Consider the following 19,215-nt stretch of genomic DNA (forward strand, 5'->3'; position numbering starts at 1 on the left):
TATGGCAGGTACTTGACAGGCAGGACTGTGATGAAGTCTTTATCCTCACTGGTGCCTTTTATTAGCTCCTTTGGAGTTAGCTTCATTTCAGATAGCAAAGGGTTTTTGTTCAGAGTATTCATGGATATTTATTCATGGGCATTTACTGTATTTTATGTAGATTATATCAGGATCAGTTATTTAAAATCTGCCGATACCACACATTTCCATGTAATTTTGTGGTTAGTGGAAGTGTTAATTGTTGTTATAGGAGGCGGGAAACGCTGTTGTTTCTGTAGCTGATAATGATGGTTTTCCAAGTGCAGCCTTACTCTGCACAGAAATTAGTCATCACCAAAGTTACTGAAGCAGACATTTTTTGTGCACTGGAATAGTTTGATAGCTGTAGAGCTGAACTAAGCCAGACTAAGGTGAACAAGGTGTGGGAAAACAGACATGATAGCTAAAGATGGTTCTGCAGCTGAGTGAAGCCTTGAAAAAGCAGGTGCAGCATCAGACAACTTGATCTTATAAGCTGTTGTTGTGTGAATATTATAGATCAAGAAGGCAAGAAAAGTCAGTGTGGAGATCAAGTCCCGGCAGTCAGAGACAATATGGTTCCAGAGGAAACAGACAAGAAGGATGAAAAGAGCAAATGTGTGGAAGAAACACTAACAGTCTAACAGCCTCAGAGAGAGATGTAGTTCTGAAGTGAGGTGCAGAATCGTGGTGAAGGTTCACCAACAGTTCAGCCACAGTCGAGCAGACAGGCAACAGAGAGGGGTTTTTTTATATTTCAGACAGAAAGATTGCAGAATCTCACTCCCACCATGTTGGTTCATTGCTCTGAGTACAGGGACACTGTGGATGTATATCTATATGAACTTGAACCAGTTGTCACTTCACACAGTTCCATGCAGACATTACTCTGACTACAGACAAATCTTCTGACACAGTGAAGTAGTTTGTACAGACCAGGATAAGTTCATGGTATTCAAAGGGCAGAACTTTAAGTCTTGCCTGGCATCTGAGTAAGCCAGAAGGATTGTAAGAAGCACACTGGCTGGTGAAACATTGGAAATGTCTGATGTTAATAATATGGCCTAGCCACGCACTATGCTTCATTTGGTGGTAATAATCTGTGGCACAGATCGTCCACTAAGTCAGTCACAGAGAAAATACTTTCTCTGGAAATAAATAGCATCACAGTACTCATTCAAACCCAAAAAGCTTGAGAAAGTCTTGAAAAAAGTGGGCACCAGCTCTTCACTTACATAAGATGCTGAAGGACAGAGAAATCTCAAGTAAGCCTTTAAGTGTCTTTTGATGTGATGTAAGGAAGAAGGGTTTTTTTTCATCGAAGAATTTGTTTTCTTAGGGAATAACAACTCTGCATGTGGGTTTCCTGCCAAACGCTGATGAATATATCATGCAGTCTGCTTTGTTTATCTGACTTTGTTTTTGTTATTTCAGTACCCTCATTTTCTGAAGAGGGATGCCAACAGACTGCAGATCATGCTGCAGAGGAGGAAACGCTACAAGAATCGAACCATCCTGGGCTACAAAACTTTGGCTGTGGGAGTCATCAATATGGCTGAGGTACAGTGTAGAGCCTCCACAGGGGCATCACTTTCAATCATTTCATTTCATGTCTCATTGTCAGCCATTTCACTTCTCTTTAGAAACACATCATTTTGCTCTGAGCTTGTAATTGCATTCTGCTGTTCTCTGACAGTGACTGACATGGCTATTAGTGTCTTTGTGCCCATGTCTTGTTTGCCAAAGAGAGTGCCTCTTGTGTTACACATCATTTCAGATGATTCATGCTCATCACACATACGGCCGTTTGAGATTATGGGCCGTCTGGAGCTGGCTTCACCTGCACATATAATGCCCAGTTTTTTTTTTATGTAGATATACAATTAAATGATTTTTTTTTACTAGACTTTGATCCTGATCCAGTGGGGAATTTAACAGTTATGTCAAGATGCCATTTTTTTTTTAAATACCCAAAATTACAGTGGCCCCTGAGTGTCAAAACACAACAACATATGACAAAACACAACCTTTCAGATTACAGAAAAGGTGGGACAGCAGTCCTTGTTTGTGATTGGACAGAACCCAAATCCCTGGCGACAGTTCAATGTCATTTCCTCTTTCTATTGTCTAGTACTCTCAGCAGTGTCCTTGCACAAATTTTAAACTGCGTTTGAAAGGATGGAAGAGGAGATTGAAATCATAAGGGAATATTTTAACAAAGGGCATTCATATGATATTGTGCAACGACACCGCACGACACACTGCAGTGAAGGAGTGGGAGCAGGAAATTGACTTGTCAAGACGTGGCTTTTTCAATAAAGTCAAAAGTCTGAACGATTGGCCAGTTCGTCGTCTAAGCAACTTCCAATTCAGAGTGTCCCTGCAGCTGCTCCAACTTAGCACCAACTCCACCTTAATACATCAGTTGAATAAAGTCTGAATTGACTTGGTTTCTGTCCAATCACAGACTAGAAATGTGTTCCCACCCTTCGCATAACCTGTTGTGAGGGCCACCGTACAGAGTGGCTCTACTTGCTTTGCTTACCGATGTCTGTCGTCAGTCTGGAGGTCACAAAGTGAAACTGTTGGCTTCTGTTAATTGTGCCATTCTGTGGTTCATTCACTTGCAACAACCAGTGTTTTAACTGAGCACAGTGGGGTGTTTTTAGGCTTTATACAGCAGATACAGATCAATTGAAATGCTTTGCTCAGGATATAATCAGTTGGGTGTTTGTGTGGAAGCGAGACTGAGATACAGACATAGATTTAGATGTAGATATTGAGCATGATGCTTATTTGGAACAGAGAAACACAGGTAGCTTTTCACCAGTTCTAATTACAGCAGCTGATGTGTGATCCATGCTCAGCCAAAGTTGTTTTCCTGCAGTAGCCCGAGGACAGCAATTGACTGACATCTGAAAACAAGACTAATGCATTATTGCATTTTAAAGCACCACTCAGCGTCTGTGCTGCTTTGGTGCTTGCTGCAGAGAAACAACCCACAGACTTCTATGAATAAAGCTAGATTGGCCATTATTGGATCTTGTTGGGTAATTATGTTGTCATCTGCTGTACAGTAAACTCTCTCGTGCCCTCATTCTGGATCTGTTGGGACATTATGTGGGAGGAAGTCACTTATTAGACTTTGCACGGCGCATTCAAGTGCACCCCTGCCAGTGTTTGAGCAAAATGAGCCCACTCCCTGTACAGCGATTCATCAAGTGAAATATTGAAAGTACCCCCCAGATAGTGCTTAGAATGAAAGCCCATCCCTTCTCATCTGATTCAAAATAGTTTGTGCAAACTGTGTTATACTGTTTGACTGGATGCTATGAGCAAATTGGCTTGGCTCATTTAGACATTCAGAATGGGAAAGTAGTATTGTGTTAATGAAGATTTATTTAGAGATAGCATAGCTGGCAGCTTGTAATCATTCGTTAAATCTCGAGCAGAAAGGAGTGTAACAGACGCTATCTCTGTGTCTGTTGGATCAGTATTAGCTCAGTAAAGAGAGAGAGACAATTCTCCCATCCTGCCTGACTAGTGAAGAAATATAATTTGTTCCATGCTGCTTCGACATGTCTTGACTGACTGATTGAAAGATACAGGAATTATACAAGACATGAAGGCATTTCAGCTAAAGAGGACTTGATGTTGAGACAGATGGAATCTATATATCAAATCCTGTGTTGTATTTATTCAAGAAAAGATAATATTATCAGGGACCATGCAGGGGAGGGATAGCATTAAAGTGTCTTATAAAATTTCTTTTCTTTTTTTTTTTTTTATTGAAACGGATTCTTAAAATCGATGCCCGGCCTCAATGTTAATCTTCCTTTGTCCAGGTGATGCAACACCCGACAGACGGAGGACAGATTCTGGGTCTCCATAGCAACGTAAAGGAGGCGCCAGTGCGTGTGGCAGAGATCAGCGTGTACTCTCTGTCCAGCCAGCCCATCGACCACGAGGACGGTAGCGGCCAAGCTGGCCGCAAGACCAAAACCTCAGGTGGGCACAGCTATCTCCCGTCCCCCTACGTGGGTCTGTTAGACAGGCCTGTATCCATGCTGCCTGGCCAAATCCTGTATGTAATTTCAGCCGTCACCCTGGAGCCAGCTCTCCCCGCCCAGGCCTCTCTCTTCCCTCCCTCCACATGGCTTCTATTTCCCAACCGTGGACCGAATAAACTCTATTAATCCCAGGCCAACCTATGGCCAAGGATATGTTATTCTCTTCAGCTATGGTTGTAATGTTGTTTGAGAGTTGAACAGATGTAGGGCCTATTACCTTACACTGCTTTAATTCTGGGCAAGGGCCGGGGGTAGGGGTGAAATATTGAGCCCTGCTTGGACTCCATGCCTTCGTCCTGCTATGCTGATCCTTCGCTGTTCTGGATGTTATTAAGGAGGCCGCTCAAACATAACAGATGAGCTCATGCACCAAGTATTAGACTAGTGTCACTCTCAGGGAAGAAAAGATGTTTATCTTTCTCCTCTCTGCAGTGATCCTTAATAACATCCATCCCTTTTAGGAACATAGAACAGGATGTTTCACAGTCAAAAGGATGTCTGAATTAGCTCTTAAAAAAAAAAAAGATCTTCCATCACCTGATCTGTCGTCAGCTGTCAAACGTGCAGTAAAATCTACCTCTTTAGGAATGTGGCTGTTCAAACCACTAAAATCTGCTATTAAACAAAAGAGGGATAGTAAAATGTTTCAACCGCTAAAATGTCATTAAAAATGAATCAGAATGTTAGACATGGATCACAGAAAGAGCTCTGCGGTCTAATTTGCATATAATAAGAGTTTCATCACATTTCAGCAGTCCCATTCAGCCTTTAATTATATGCTTAGAAAATGTTTTGCATCACTATATATTTTGTTCATTATTCTTGCCAAGTAGTCAAAACAGGTCATTACTGATGAACCGAGTAGAATAGAACAGGAAATTAAGCAACTTTATCCGCACAAGATGGAAAATTATCTGTGAGCTCACCCTGTTTTATGAAAAATATACAGTACACTGAAATTATAATAGAATTACACTGTTTATATATATTATCTCCTTTCCAATGGCAGTGTTAGAGCAACGTTTACTGAAGAAGTCAAGATTTCAAATTGAGTTTAGGAGGCTTGATTTCACCCAGAACAAATTGATTCCTATAGGGATTCTTTATTCCAAAACAAAACTGAGTTTGAGTTTCAGCACTAATAAGGCCTTTTCCTTCACCTTGTAAAAGACCCGTCTGTCTCAGTCCAACCTTCAAATTTGCCTAATGTAATGCTAGAAGTGTATCCCTATATTCTGATGTTTGTCTGTGTGTGTGTTTCTGTGCTTGCCTGCCTCAGACCGCTCCCCAGACATGGATAATTATTCTGAGGAGGATGATGACAGCTACTCATCAGAGCAGGAAGCCAGTGATGATGCTGTCCATGGCCAGGTTAGTGCCAGCAAAGACGTAGGTGTATACAAATCTGCAGTACCCAGTGAGATGAAATACATATAAGGAATTCAGTAAATAAAATGTCATAGAGCTAAACTAAATTAAAGAGTCTAGAGTGCATGCTGTTAGTTTAATAGCTTTGCTAAGAATGAAAAGATCAGATTTTTGTTATCGTATAATCCATTTTCTACATTTGACTGTAAAGTATATTCAACATAGAGATTTCAGATACTTTATCCACCTTCTCTGTATCTTAGGATCTTTATGATGAAGACGACGAGGTCAGGAAGCCCAAGAAGGCCCGGAGGAAAATGATCAGAACCACCTCCATGACCAGGGTTAGCCGCCTCCTTATTCCACCACATGGTCTTTTATGCTCACCAATCATTGACTACAAGAATAACTCAAGACCCGTGTTTGCTGTCGTACAAGCTTTTAAGAGAAAGTACACACTGTGTTCCATTTGTTCAAACCATTAGGACGATGTGGATGAGCATGTAAATGAACACTGTGGGTTCACTGGACTGATTATAATGGTCTTTACATAGAGTGGCTGTGAATGAGTAATCCAGTGGACAGTTACTGGGAGAACTGATAAGCCCGAGCCCAGCTGTCATGGTTATTTAATCATGACAGCTATTCCCTTTCAGGGGGTTCTTTTCATCATAATTGCATGTTTTTTTTTTCTGTTACAGCAACCAAACTTCAAGCAGAAGTTTGTGGCCTTGTTAAAGAGGTTCAAGGTGACTGATGAGGTGAGTTGCGAAACGGATAATTGCCTTTGTTTTGATTGACGCCCAGGAGATCATGTTCAATGTCAAAGCAAACCATGTGGTGAAATTTAGAGGGGACCGCATCCTCCTCCAGTGCACCCGCCTGGAATTTCTCAGTCCCTCTGTTATGACGCCTTTAGGAAGTCAGCTGTGAAACATATCAGTTATTAAAATAACCTTGGGGCAGGAGAAAATAATATCAGTACTGACTGTCTAAACAGAATATTGCTACATCGGTGCTAATGTGCTCCTGACTGGAGGAGAATTGCCGGTGAAGAAATCACTGCCACAACAGAGGTACAAGCATCATTATAATCCTAGGCTGCATTACCTCTGTGCTTATGGATGTATTCATACCCATATTATTCATACATTGCCATTAGCTGCGATTTGTATGCAGAGTCCATTACCGGCCTTATTCTCTTCAATGTAATCTAATGATAAATGTAGGCTCATGTGCTTGTCCTATTTAGGCTTGTGTTTTTTTCTCCTTGAGTCTATGTGAATGAATGTTTCTAGATTCTACATAAAAGCTTGTAATCAGGTCATCAGCAAGACATCGACCATTTGTGTGCAGCAACTCCTAGATGTCCATTAGTGCATAGTCTGTGTTAGGCCATTATAATGATAATAATTACCACTGAACTGTGAAACCTGTAAGAGTAATTGAGATAGCCATTGTCTTGTTTCTCCTCCTCTTCTTTCTGACATCCACAGCACTCCTTAGATCAGCAGAGATGTACGAAAGGTTATTTTTAACTTGGTAGGTTTTCAGACTGAATGACGATTTACTTTTCACTCAACCCTTAAGGTTTATTTTTACTTTAAACAATCTGCATCAAGAGACTTGTGGAAGTGATTTAACCTAGTGATGCTTGTAAGAGCCTCTGGGCCATCAGAGTTGTGCTTTGCTGGATGGTTCTGGAAGCTCCAGGTGGCCTGATGATCTTTTATCACATTCCCTGTCTCTAATCCAGGCACTGTGCAGAGCTCTATAAATACATGGCCAGGAGGAGGAGAGGGGACAGACTGTGTTTATCTGCTCCCTGCCAGCTCCTGCACTTATGGAGTGGCATTAATCACCTGATTAGTCCACCAGCCTGGCTGTGTGCAGTTCCTATGATATACATCCCCACTGTGCCGCTGGCAGATCAAGGCTCGGCACCTTAGCTCTCTTCTAGCACTCACTTACCTTTTAATTGGCCTGCTTAGGACCAAGGCAGGGATGTATTTATAGCATAGATTTCTTATTTTACAGCCATCACTGTTCTCGTTCATTCTTTAAGCCCCATTAGCCCAGCTGTGAAAGTGATTAGCTAATGCGCAGCACTCAGTCGCTCCCTACACTTATTTAATCCGTGGCCATAATTACAAATGCCTGATTACAGTGTGCTGATGTGTTGAAGATGTGTCTATCCTGTGCGACAGGTCCTGGACTCTGACCCAGTAGACCAGACCCAGGAAGTGGAGGAGGATCTGGATTTACTCTACGACAGTCTCGAGGTGTACAACCAGAGTGACAGTGGGCCAGAGATGGAGGACAACGAGAGCGTCCTGAGCACGCCCAAGCCCAAACTCAAGTATGTCTCTAACACATCAGTTATAACCTAACCTAAACTAGTATTTCTAGCTAATGATTTGTTATATGTATATGGTTTTAGTCTGAAATTGAAAATAAGTTTTCCAAGTTGTTGATTTTTGAGTTGAGTTTTCTTGAATTCAAATCTTTGTTTCTGTTTCCAGGCCGTTTTTTGAAGGAATGTCTCACTCCAGCTCCCAGACAGAAATTGGAAGTATACATAGCCAAAGAAGCCAGCAGAGAGAGCTGTCATGTCCTGTAAGTTGATCACCAGGCACACTGTTAACAGGCCCCCTCTATGCCTTTCAGCCCCACTGTTTACCCATAATGTCCTGCCTCTCAGTTGCTGGAGAGGTTTTTTTTGTAAACAGTGTTATGTAAAGGAATTGCCCCTGGTTAGTGTTTAAATGTCTGGGAGTCCTCTGTGCTTATTGTGGTTCAGGGATTCCCAAGGACCACGATACTACAGGCAAGATATTCTGAGCATGAGCGTAATGCAGCCGACCAGCTCCCACCCTTGCAAAATAGGATGGGGCCTGTGGTCCTTACCCTATTCACCCCTATAGCCCTCCAGTATTTATAGGGACTGACACAGAATGACCTCTCCACCACCATCAGCGCACACACACAGACACAAAAATGCTCCCATGCTCAGGGAGAAGATTGGATGTAGCAATCCCTTAACTCCTGCTCAGAGATTTATGGCCCATTGGAAACAACAAGGGCAGAAAAAGAGAGAGACATGTTGAGTCTGATGGTGAGAGAGGGAGTGCTGTTTATAAATATCTGGGAATCCATTTTAGCCCGTAATAAAACAGCCTGGAGCATTTCAGGCAGCTATAGCCTTCCATTTTGCTCAATAAACGTCTCCTGTTGAACTTCATAAACATGTCTTGGAGGCGAAATGAGAAGTCTTTGATCTAATATTGAAATGAATTAAAGTGGGTGTTACAAGATGCACTTAAACACTTTCTGTCGCTTAAACTTCAGCACACAAATGTGTCAGATATGCTTTTGGGGTTTATATGCTAGTGCACGGCTCAAGTGAAACATATAGAAGCTATTAGAGTTATTTATACTTGCCAGCTCGGCCACTGTCACCCAGTTCGACTGTGGAGCCACCACTGTGAAATTGGTCAGTTACGGATCCTGAGAGCGGCCATTCTTGTCGGGAGCAGATGAATTGCTGCCTTAGAAATCCCACATGGAGCTGTGTGATTTTGTCACTTATATAAACCAGAGAAGTGAGCTCCATGGTTAAAATGTCCTAATATGTGTGTGTGTGTGTGTGTTTGCCCTGCAGAGTGGAGAATTTCTGACCGTGGACAGATGTAAGGTGCAAGGGTCCCGGTATCAAGATGACAGCATCACAGATACAACTGTTGGGGTATGTTTGGAACAGTAGTAGTTTTTTTTTTTCTTTCACTAAACCCCCCCCCGAGCATCTCTTTCTCAGATTTTTCTTTTCCAACCCCCTACCCTCTCCACTTGAGTGCCCTTTCCTCCCATGGGTCTTTGTTGTTTTCCAAGAAAAAGCAGAAGGAGAGAGAGAGAGAGAGAGAGAGAGAGAGAGAGAGAGAGAGAGAGAGAGAGAGAGAGAGAGGCAGTATGTAAGGGGAAGCAAACCAAACGACACAGTCATCCATTATGGATCAGTAGAGCAGACAAGGCAGCTCCATGCTGTGTAAGTCGTGACTGATGAGGATGGAAAGAGAGGTGTTTGTGTTTGTTGTTGTCTTTGTGCTGTCGGGTCAGTCTAACCTTGTTCGTCTAACCCCGGCTCCCCCTCTGAGCTCCGGGCAGCCAGCGCGTCTCACTGCTCCGCTGACTCAGTTCAACCTGAATATCTGAGCTGCAGGAGCAGTGTTTCCCCAGCCACCTGCTAAGAGACCATGACTTTTTATCTCATCTGTCATGGTGGGCTTGCATCATTTTCTCCAACCTTAGCAGCTAAGCTCCCTCCCCGCCTCAACTCTTTCAACTCTTGTCCTTAAAATGAAGGGTGCACCACAGACAGAAACTCAGAAAGAATACAGACTGTACCTGAAACCCGAGAAAGAAACTGTAGTTTGATTGGACATGACGGTGTCTGTGTGTATGATAAACATCAGTATTGTCCTCCTATAACCCTCTTGGCTCATCCTTAATGCCACCCCCCCCTTTTTTTTTTTTTTTTGGTTCAGGAGCCAGAGACTGATGACAATGGGCCAGGGCCCGGGGAGGTGAGCAGCTGGGATGTCAACACTGAACGGATGACCAGCACAGTTGGCAAGCTCTGCAAGACGGAGTCCCAAAACCACATGTCTCCAAGGTAAATTGCTGATCACTACATCTGGAAACATACATGCAAAGTAGTGTTATGTCATCAGTTATGTGCACAAGTTACTTTAGATTTTTATCTTCTTAATATGTAATTTGGAATGGGTTCCTTGGTTCCTTGCTCTGTTTGTGATGTATTTTGAGCTCCTTGCGTTTCGTCTCCTCCGCAGTAAAGTGGAGAACAGGCTGCAGAGGCGTCCTCGCAGCACCTCCATGAAAGACAGACAGAACTCCAAGGCGCAGAGCGACAGGACCAGCAGCATGGAGAGCGAGTGCTCCCCAGACTCGCGACTCGTAGCACAGGTAAACAAAACACAGCTTTTTTTAACAGATGTTTTGAGTCCAGTGGAAATGTGCTGGCTCGTGCCAGTCTCAGACGCTCTGCTTCTCATTTGCTCCTCAAAGGTTCCCAGGAAGTCTGTGTACGACCAGCTGAACCAGATCCTCATCTCTGATGAACGCCTACCAGAGAGCATCATTCTCATCAACACCATGGAATGGCAAGGACAGGTGTGTGCTTTTCTATACATAACACATCAGTTATAAGCTCCTTTGCCTTCATCTCTTCATATATACAGTAGAAACATTCAGGCCATGCAAGACAGGGCTTACTTGCTAGCCACGGTAAAGCATCTCCTTGCATTATTGCAAAAAGGCCAGAATAAAAATAAAATTGTTCAGAGGGTGTACACTCTGTGTAACCCTGTAGCATGTTTTTTCTGCTCTCTTTCCAACCCGATCAACCCTGCCTCTTCTATGTCCATTAGCTCATCGTGTCCCTCTCACATGTGTGTTTCTGTGCAGTATGTAGCCGAGTTGCTCCATGAACAGGGCCAGCCCATTGTGTCCACCTGCTCTGCTGCCGATGTTCAAGCTGCCTTCAACACCATCGTTACTCGCATCCAGAGATTGTGAGTCGTATACATACATACATACATACATACACACGCATTGGTTGAATGACACAAGCCATCAGAAAGCGTGACCTCGCTGTTATCTTGGAGCAGTCCTCGCCAAACTATGTATGTTTGTCGTGGCTCACTGCCAGAGAATTCCAGGACGCGGCTGAAGGGCTGGCTGTCTGTGAACCATTCTATCAAAATGCATCTGTTGTCTCATGAAAAGCTGAAATTCAACCTTTTCTCTTTTCCCTGGATCCATCTGCTCGGCCGCCTTCTCCCCAGGAAGTCATGTCAGTGGGAGACGAGGCAGCCTCAGTCTGCTGTGCTGCTTCTGTTAAACCTGTTTTCTCTTTAATCCAGCTGAACAGCAACTTTTCCACTCTTTCCACACCTGCTCCTCAGTCAGCCTGTTTACTCCAGCTGGGGCCATGCCATGTAGAGCCATGCACATCTCTGTTGTTAACATGCTCACTCAGTGCTGTCGCTGCTTCAGCTTTCTGCTGAGTTTTTCCTCGAATGTTGTCACTCAGTGTAAACAGAGCTTTTTAAACCCATATATATATTAAGGTCTCATTCTGCTGTTGGACAGACTTTAATATCTCAGATCCTGAAGCAGTTAGCTACAAAGTCTAAAGCTGTTGCAATATTTGGTTTAACTTGAGGAGACTTGCAAATACTGGCATGCACACGTTATTGCAAATGATAACATATGACACAGTCTGGTGCTCAAAAAAGGCAAGACCGGTTTTAGACCAGGAAAAACCCCGTTGAGATATAAATCTCTTTCTTTCAGACACTCATAATTTTTCCTGGACGCCCTCTCTGACCCACATCTTTCATGATTTGGATCTCTCTCTTAATTATTCACTGCTCCTCTCCTCATCTTAACCCTTGCAGCTGTAACTGCAACGCACAGACGCCACCCACGATGAAGGTGGCAGTGGCAGGCGATCAGAGTTACCTCAGCACCATCCTGAGGTTCTTTGTGGAGCAGCTGGCCAACAAGACACCTGACTGGCTCAGTTACATACGCTTCCTTGTGATCCCCATAGGTATGTCAGCCAGGATTAGTACACATTTTATACCAGCCTAACATGCTACATTTTTTCAGCTTTGTTGTACACGTAAACATTTCCCTTGCGCAGGTTCTCATCCCCTGGCAAAGTATGTGGCCTCCTTTGACAGCAGGTTTAACAACATCTTTATGGACACTGCATGGAGGGAGCTGTTCTGCCGGACAGAACGGCCCGCAGCAGGTAGGATGCATAGCTCTGATGTGTGGCTGCAAAGAAAGCCTGTGTTTCTAATGTTCAACCAACTTGAAAGGGAAAGGAATGGGATCAGAGCACGGGTCAGGGGCTGATGTATGGGAAGAAGATAATTTTTCCAATTGCAAAAGACAGCTACAGCCTGCTTTAGCGTAGCGAATAGCTCTACATCATGGCACTACTCCTCTTCCCTGTGAACTGTCTGTCGCTGCCAGAGAACACCACCAGATTGTGAGAATTCTGACTCATATTTTCCCCAGAGTTTCTTAAAATTGATTGTAATATTTAAAACATGGACATTTCTTGTTCAGAAACATAAATCACCATAAGATAATATATCCAGTTGTTTTTTTTCCACTTTCCACATGTCTTGTTATTGTTTTAGTTTTAAAGCTTGCTGCCATTTGGCATTTACAACCCATAATGTTAACAAAATAATAAACTCTGGGATTGATCCAAGTAGCTGAAATGAAGACAGTTGAATTATTAATCTGATTATTTTACGACTGTTTTGTGGAATAGAACTGAAAGTCTTTTCTGTTGGAGTTGAATTTCTTTTACACCCACTTGCAGTTTGTAAGTCTTACAATTATTAGCTTACTCACATATCCATGTTTAAGCTTCTGTTCCCATCTGTTTCTTCAATTCTCACTTGTTCTGCCCAAACAAGCCTGATAATCTTTGCCCATCCCCACCCTATTAATTCACTTAATTTACTCCCCATATGTGCAAGAGTCATAGTCTTACACACCATGTTGAATCAGCTCAAAAGGGGTGGCCGGGAAAAAGATAAACGATGTAAGAAAGTAATAGGTCCTCCGTCTTTTTCCCATTAATTCTTATATCCTTGACATTATCTGTCACCTCAATTCAAAAGGCGGTGTTTGGCTAGAAATGGCTGTGGATGCCTTCGTCTTTCTTTGAGAGTTAGTTTAAACTACAGAGATGCAATAGGTCAAAAATAAATTGACATTTTAAATCAGCCTCTTTCCACATTTCAAGTTGCCAGAAATGTGTGCCAGTCTGCGTGTGGCCCACAGGCCTTCTGTTTGACACACAATTTATCTTGTACGTCGTATGGCTGACTTCACCCACGTTTTAATGGCATTTTACACTCAGCACACCCGTCTCCTTAATTCTGTGAAATGTAAATGATTAATGCACAATCTTCCAGCGATCTGCTGCATGTGAAAAATTAGCATTCGCATCAATTGTCTTGCAGCTTGTTAGTCAGACACGAAGCAGCAGAAGAGGCATGTTGTTAACAGTCTGTCTCTCTGCTCCCTGCAGATAACATAGATGTAGCAGGACGAGTCGTTCAGTATCTGGCCGGTGCCAATGTGTCCCACCAGTTCCCCATCTCAGAAGCCATGCTCACCTACAAACAGAAGAGGTAAACTAACTTTGATTATGAAAGTCCAAGCATACCTTTGTACTGCATATGTTTGTGTGTGTTTGCATGTATATTTTTGTGTTTTTTTGTGCTCTGTGCATGTCTCTGTTGGAATGATTTCTAACTTGTTCCTCTATTTGCGCTTATTAAAAATGAGTCCTTGAAGAGATACGACTACAACTGATCAGCCCGTCACTAGGTCCTCAGCACCTCAAGTGAATATCAGCTGAACTGCATGAGGAGGAAGATATTTAAATGCATATGCATGCATGGAAGTACACACAGCCATATGCAAGCATGCAGGGTGTTTTCACTGTAGAGTCACATTGGTTTATTCTGACATAAACAAGTCCGGAAGATGCAGCTTCTGGTCCATTTCGAGTTCAAACGCCTTTATGGTTGATTAGTAAATTTTCAGATCGGCACAGGTCTGTTTGGACAAAGGACCACATCGACCCAGTCGCCTCACAAACACAGACGCACTCAGCAGACAGTCCGTTGCATTTCTATGTGCATTTGCTTGTTTTCTTTCTGAGATTTGACCAAACCCTTCCCCTCTTTGTAACAGTGGCTTCCTACTGGTCAGAAGGTACTAAATACAACACAGTTTTAACACTGTTGCATTCCTTCTTCCCCCTTTCCCCTTTGATTTGCATTCAAGGAAAAGGAGTTTGTATTTTGATTTTTACATCAGGTATCTAATTCGACTCTTGTTTTGTTTTGCCCTCTTTATTTTCTCTCCTCCATTTGGCTTGAGCTCCTTGCTGTGTCTAACATTTCCCTTTTCACACTCGATACTCACTGTAACTTCACTTTGCACTCTGTCCTGACTTGTGTCTTTGGTTTGGTGTGTCTTCGATTCTGACTCTGTCCTCTGTGTTGTTGCTGTGAATATTTGCCTAACAACCTCTAAAACAACCCCCAAATATTCGCAAAGTGGGATGGTTTTCTGGCTCATACATCCAGCAATATCAGTGTCATAAGCCATGTTAAATGAACAGATGTCACTGAGGATGACCCACTAGCTAGTTGTGACTAAGAAAAGAGAAGTATTGGACACACAAAGTTAGTAACTGATTTATGTAACATCACTGAAATATTATGATACAACACCGTTGCCCAAGGTGAGATTGCTGGGGACTACTGTCCCGTATCTGCACTGGAACAAGAGCCAGCAGCGTTCCTCGTCCTTCCGTTGTTTGCTGTGGGTGCAATCTATTTTGCAGGCTCTGCAAAAGACTGGGAGAGAAGCACAGAGTTTCGCTGTTGGTCGCTGCATGTTAGAGGACATCTGCAGTAAAACGACACTTTCTCAGCTCTTCCTCGCCGGGTCGTTCAGTGCATTTGTGCTTTTTTTTTTAATCTGTCGCCGTGGCCTACATGTGCGCTATACTTCAGCTGACAGTGACTGGTGTCCTGTCCTTTCCTATCTTTGCTCAGCACTTCAGAATAGTAAAGAAGCCGCACAGTTACTATGGCTGGGCCCAAACTATCACTCTTTAATCCCATGTATAAATTTAGCTCTCCTACCGCAGCACTGGCTGATAAGAAAGATCCTGTCTTCTCTTTGGTTGTAAGGAGCAGTCCTCTCATTCATCTCATTGTAACGTGACCCCAAGATGACCCCATCCCACCCAAGCCGGTCATGTGCCATTTCCGCTGCGATGGGACATGGTGCAGGTCATGCCACAGCCATCCCCCCCTCCAGGACCATTGAGTGTTCATGTGCACCTTTGGAGTGTTGACGTGTCCAAACCCACTTCTGGTCTCACTCACAGCCTCTTTATTTTCTCTTTACAGCCCTGATGAGGACTCCTGTCAGAAATTTGTGCCATTTATTGGGGTAAGGATTTGTTTTTGTTTGTTTGTTCGTTTGTTCGTTTTCATGCAAAAGTGTCAGTGACAGAATTGTTAGTACATTGTGTTTAATCTTATTTCACACTGAAATATCTTTTTTTATTATTATTACAGGTTGTGAAAGTTGGAATTGTGGAGCAAAGCCTCTCAACCTCAGGTAAGAAAATGTGTTTTTCTTAAAGGTGTGGTGGCATTTTGCCAGGTTAGCATGTTTACTGTTGTTTCTGTGCATTCGTTAGATGGGCTGGATACAAATTCAGACCAGTAAAGAAGAAAATAACCCAGACACCCCAGTGTGATTGTATTTATTTACTTCATTTACATGTTTATGACTACAGTTGTTGTATTTCCACACAGGCAATCAGTGCATATTTATAGTGTTTAGTTTCACTTTGAAGCTTTGTGCATGAGATTATTTTTCCCCCAATTCACAGTGGACTCAGATGATGCGATGGGGGGCAACACAAGCATCCTCTCCTCCCCAACACCCCCATCGGCTGGCCCGTATGGGAAGGAGATTGGGGGCACTCCTCCACAGTCTCCCTCTGTGTCCACTGCCCTGTCTGGAGCTGGGTACGACTTATCAACTCATCAACAAATTCAAACGTGTCCTATTTGTCTTTCTCACTTCAGCTTTAGTGATGGACTAAAAAAGCAAGTTTGTCTGTAGTGTTTCTGAATTTGCCTGTTTTCCTTTGTTAGTTCTCCATGTTCGGGCAGTGAGGTAATGGGGCTCCAGGTGGACTACTGGACGTGGCAAGGCCCAGAGAAGAAGAAAGAGGGGGAGAAGAGGGACGTGGGACTGAAGAACACCCTGAAGAGTAATTTCCGTTCACTGCAAGTCAGCCGTCTCCCCTGTGGAGGGGAGCTCACCCCTCCACCCAGCATGGCCATGACTGTTGTTACCAAGGAGAAGAACAAGAAAGGTATGCTGGTCACACTTTAAGAGTTTGCTGTTGGTCATGGTGGACAGTTTGAAAAAAGGATCATAACTGCAGCACTGCCTGAGATGTGGTCATCTTTATTCCACATGTTCTTCCTTGTTAAAGCCTGGTGCCTACATTACCCACAATGCAACTCAATAGCTGACAGTTTGGTCGGAGATTCGGGTGTGGAATGCTAGTAGCAGCTTAAGTAGCCTAGAGCAACTAGCCTCAAGCAGAGGTGAGGAGCAGGCACTTCTTTCTTATGCCACACAAAGAGTTTCTTTCTTATTTCAAACTTGTCTCAGACCCAACTGACGCTGACTCAAGGGACATGACGTGAGACCATTAATCACGCTTCACACTTCTCCCTCTGGAGTCACAAAAGCCTTTAAGCAACTTCTTCTCACATACGCAGTAGTTCTCCCCAAGACCTGTAAATAGACTTTGATGTGTAGAATCAGAGTTCCCCTCGAAGTACAAAAAAATAAGTGAAGAAAATGACTCGGCTCACTCTCCACCTCCCTTTGCAGTGATTTTTCTCAGCAAGAAGCCCAAGGAGAAAGAGCTGGACTCTAAAAGCCAAGTGATTGATGGTATCAGCAGGTTGATCTGCACAGCCAAGCACCAGCACACGATGCTGAGAGGTAAGGTGATACAGCCCCTACAGCTGAAGCTGCACTGCCATCTGCTGCTGATGCCAGGACGCGCCTCAGTCTTGCATAGTAACGTTCATGTAAATAATGAATGATCTGCTCTTAAACAGCTGTCAGTGCACATTTTCAAGCAGGGGTTGACGTGTATAGTGTTATTAATCTATTCATGCATTTAACTGCAATCCTTTTTTTTTTTTGTCTTCAGTCACTATTGATGGAGTGGAGTGGAATGATGTGAAGTTTTTCCAGCTTGCTGCCCAGTGGCCAACACATGTCAAGCACTTCCCGGTGGGAATCTTTGGTTACACTAAGCCCGTGTGACCCCGGCCGCCATCAGCTCAACCACCACCTGACTCTCCGCTGCACTTGTCTCACCGAGAGGCTACAGAGAATTAGAGGAAAAGCCAACGGGGGCCCCCGGCAGTAATAGTTTTCCTGTGGAAATCTTACTGACTCACAGCCGTGTTCAATACACAGACTTCATGTTGTCACTTTGATGTTTTTGATGTTGATGTTGTTGGGTGTTGTTGTTGGGTTTTTTTTGTTTTGTTTTTTTTTTTTACACACTACAGAAAGAACAAGTACTATTTTGTAAGATTTGTGCTACCGCCTCGGAGGTATTTTGAGGTTTTTGACAATTTGCCACATTTCGATAATGGCAGCTGTGTTTGCACTTTGTTTTTGTTAACATTTTATTATTTCTGTGAAATCCTACATTTATTGTTACTCTATAGACAATGGAGGAGTGTGGTGGTGATGTGCAGTGGCGTGTGTGAGGTTGTTTGAGACTGTGTTTGTATTAGTTGTTGAAAGTTGGAATATTGCTGTGAATCTAGATGGAATCCTTCTCTTCTAACTCAGTGCTCAGTTTTCTTACTCGTCCCTTTACTTTCTCAAAAAGGTAGATTTTTATAGAAAGGAACATAACGTTCTTTTTGCCTCGTTGCTTTTAAGCACACTGTGTACCTAAAGCAAATCAAAAACAAACAAAACAACAAAAAAAAAACAAAACAACTGAAGCAAGGTATTTTTGATGGTAGCTATAATGAATGTAGCTATGACACATTTATAACATGTAAGCAGTTCATCAAATAAGTTCATTAATGTAAGTGCTTAAGATTTTGTATCGATGTTCGTGTACAATAACTGTACAGTAACATCCACTTAGAAAGCAGGGTAACGTGACACACAAAGCAACATACTTCAACTCCCAACAGCTGAATGCCAAATTTAGTTGTGACTGTATGAACTGTCTTATTGTTTCAAAGTCTGGAATAGTTTTTCAGTTTCCCAGCTGCAGTTCCATCCGTGTTGTAATTGGGCCTTCTTGGAGTAATTTCAGGTTATAACAGCATTTATTTGGTAAACATGGCCACCCCGCATTTAGCTAGATGTACTGGCTTACCCGGGAGGACGTCTCACAGACCTGCAAGTATCTTAGCAAATACTGGATTGCTCCAGATGTGCAGTGATGTGCCAAAGTCAAGTTTGTTTTACAGTCTAACCACCAGAGCTCTTGGCTTGGCCAAACTTCATAGTATGTTACACTTAAAACTAATATAAGTATAATGTATTAGCGGTCCCTGTGGAGATCAGTATTAAGATTACTGAGTTAGTTTTAGTAAAAAGATCAAAATTTTACAGATTAGTGCTCCACATTTGGCCAAATGTAAACATGTTAAGCATTTACAAGACATGTGCACATTCTAACCAAGCAGTTACCGCTGTGTCCTTTAATTCAGCTTCACTGTGGCTGGACATGGAAGTAGCACCTAACCGAAAACTATAACTCAGTATTGCGTTATGACGAAATTTCTAATAAGAATGAGTTGGTCTGACTTGAAACATGCTTTGACAGTAGCGTCGAGCGCAATGCAAGTAGTGAATTTGCTTTTAAAATATGATGAAAAGTGTATGGAGTCTTGCCAGATGTCCAAGTCACTGCCTATGTGTGTCTGTGTAGGTGTGCTATATGTTTGATGGTACTCCCTGAATAGTGTTACATGGAATTTTTGCAAGAGGAAACCTTTGGACAAAGGGCCTTCTGTATGAGTTTGTTGTTGCTTTTTTTATAAAGTGAAGA

At 42.8% G+C, this 19,215-nt stretch overlaps 1 protein-coding gene across 1 annotated transcript in view; it reads left to right on the forward strand.

Moving 5' to 3' along the window:
- zmp:0000000755 (phosphofurin acidic cluster sorting protein 2) overlaps window positions 1–18,169 on the forward strand; it is a 44,186-nt gene extending 26,017 nt beyond the window's left edge. The window contains 21 exon segments of the mRNA XM_041049378.1: window positions 1,453–1,578; window positions 3,864–4,026; window positions 5,368–5,459; window positions 5,720–5,800; window positions 6,158–6,217; window positions 7,664–7,815; window positions 7,979–8,072; window positions 9,118–9,201; window positions 9,998–10,125; window positions 10,304–10,436; window positions 10,539–10,643; window positions 10,938–11,044; window positions 11,933–12,087; window positions 12,181–12,291; window positions 13,594–13,696; window positions 15,497–15,539; window positions 15,668–15,710; window positions 15,988–16,126; window positions 16,256–16,479; window positions 17,010–17,123; window positions 17,338–18,169. Coding sequence (XP_040905312.1) covers window positions 1,453–1,578; window positions 3,864–4,026; window positions 5,368–5,459; window positions 5,720–5,800; window positions 6,158–6,217; window positions 7,664–7,815; window positions 7,979–8,072; window positions 9,118–9,201; window positions 9,998–10,125; window positions 10,304–10,436; window positions 10,539–10,643; window positions 10,938–11,044; window positions 11,933–12,087; window positions 12,181–12,291; window positions 13,594–13,696; window positions 15,497–15,539; window positions 15,668–15,710; window positions 15,988–16,126; window positions 16,256–16,479; window positions 17,010–17,123; window positions 17,338–17,453 — 2,373 coding nt within the window. The 3' untranslated portion in view covers window positions 17,454–18,169.
- The last annotated feature ends 1,046 nt before the right edge of the window (window positions 18,170–19,215 follow it).

Source organism: Toxotes jaculatrix, chromosome 11 (genome assembly GCF_017976425.1).
Source record: "Toxotes jaculatrix isolate fToxJac2 chromosome 11, fToxJac2.pri, whole genome shotgun sequence".
Classification (NCBI taxonomy): Eukaryota; Metazoa; Chordata; class Actinopteri; family Toxotidae; genus Toxotes; species Toxotes jaculatrix.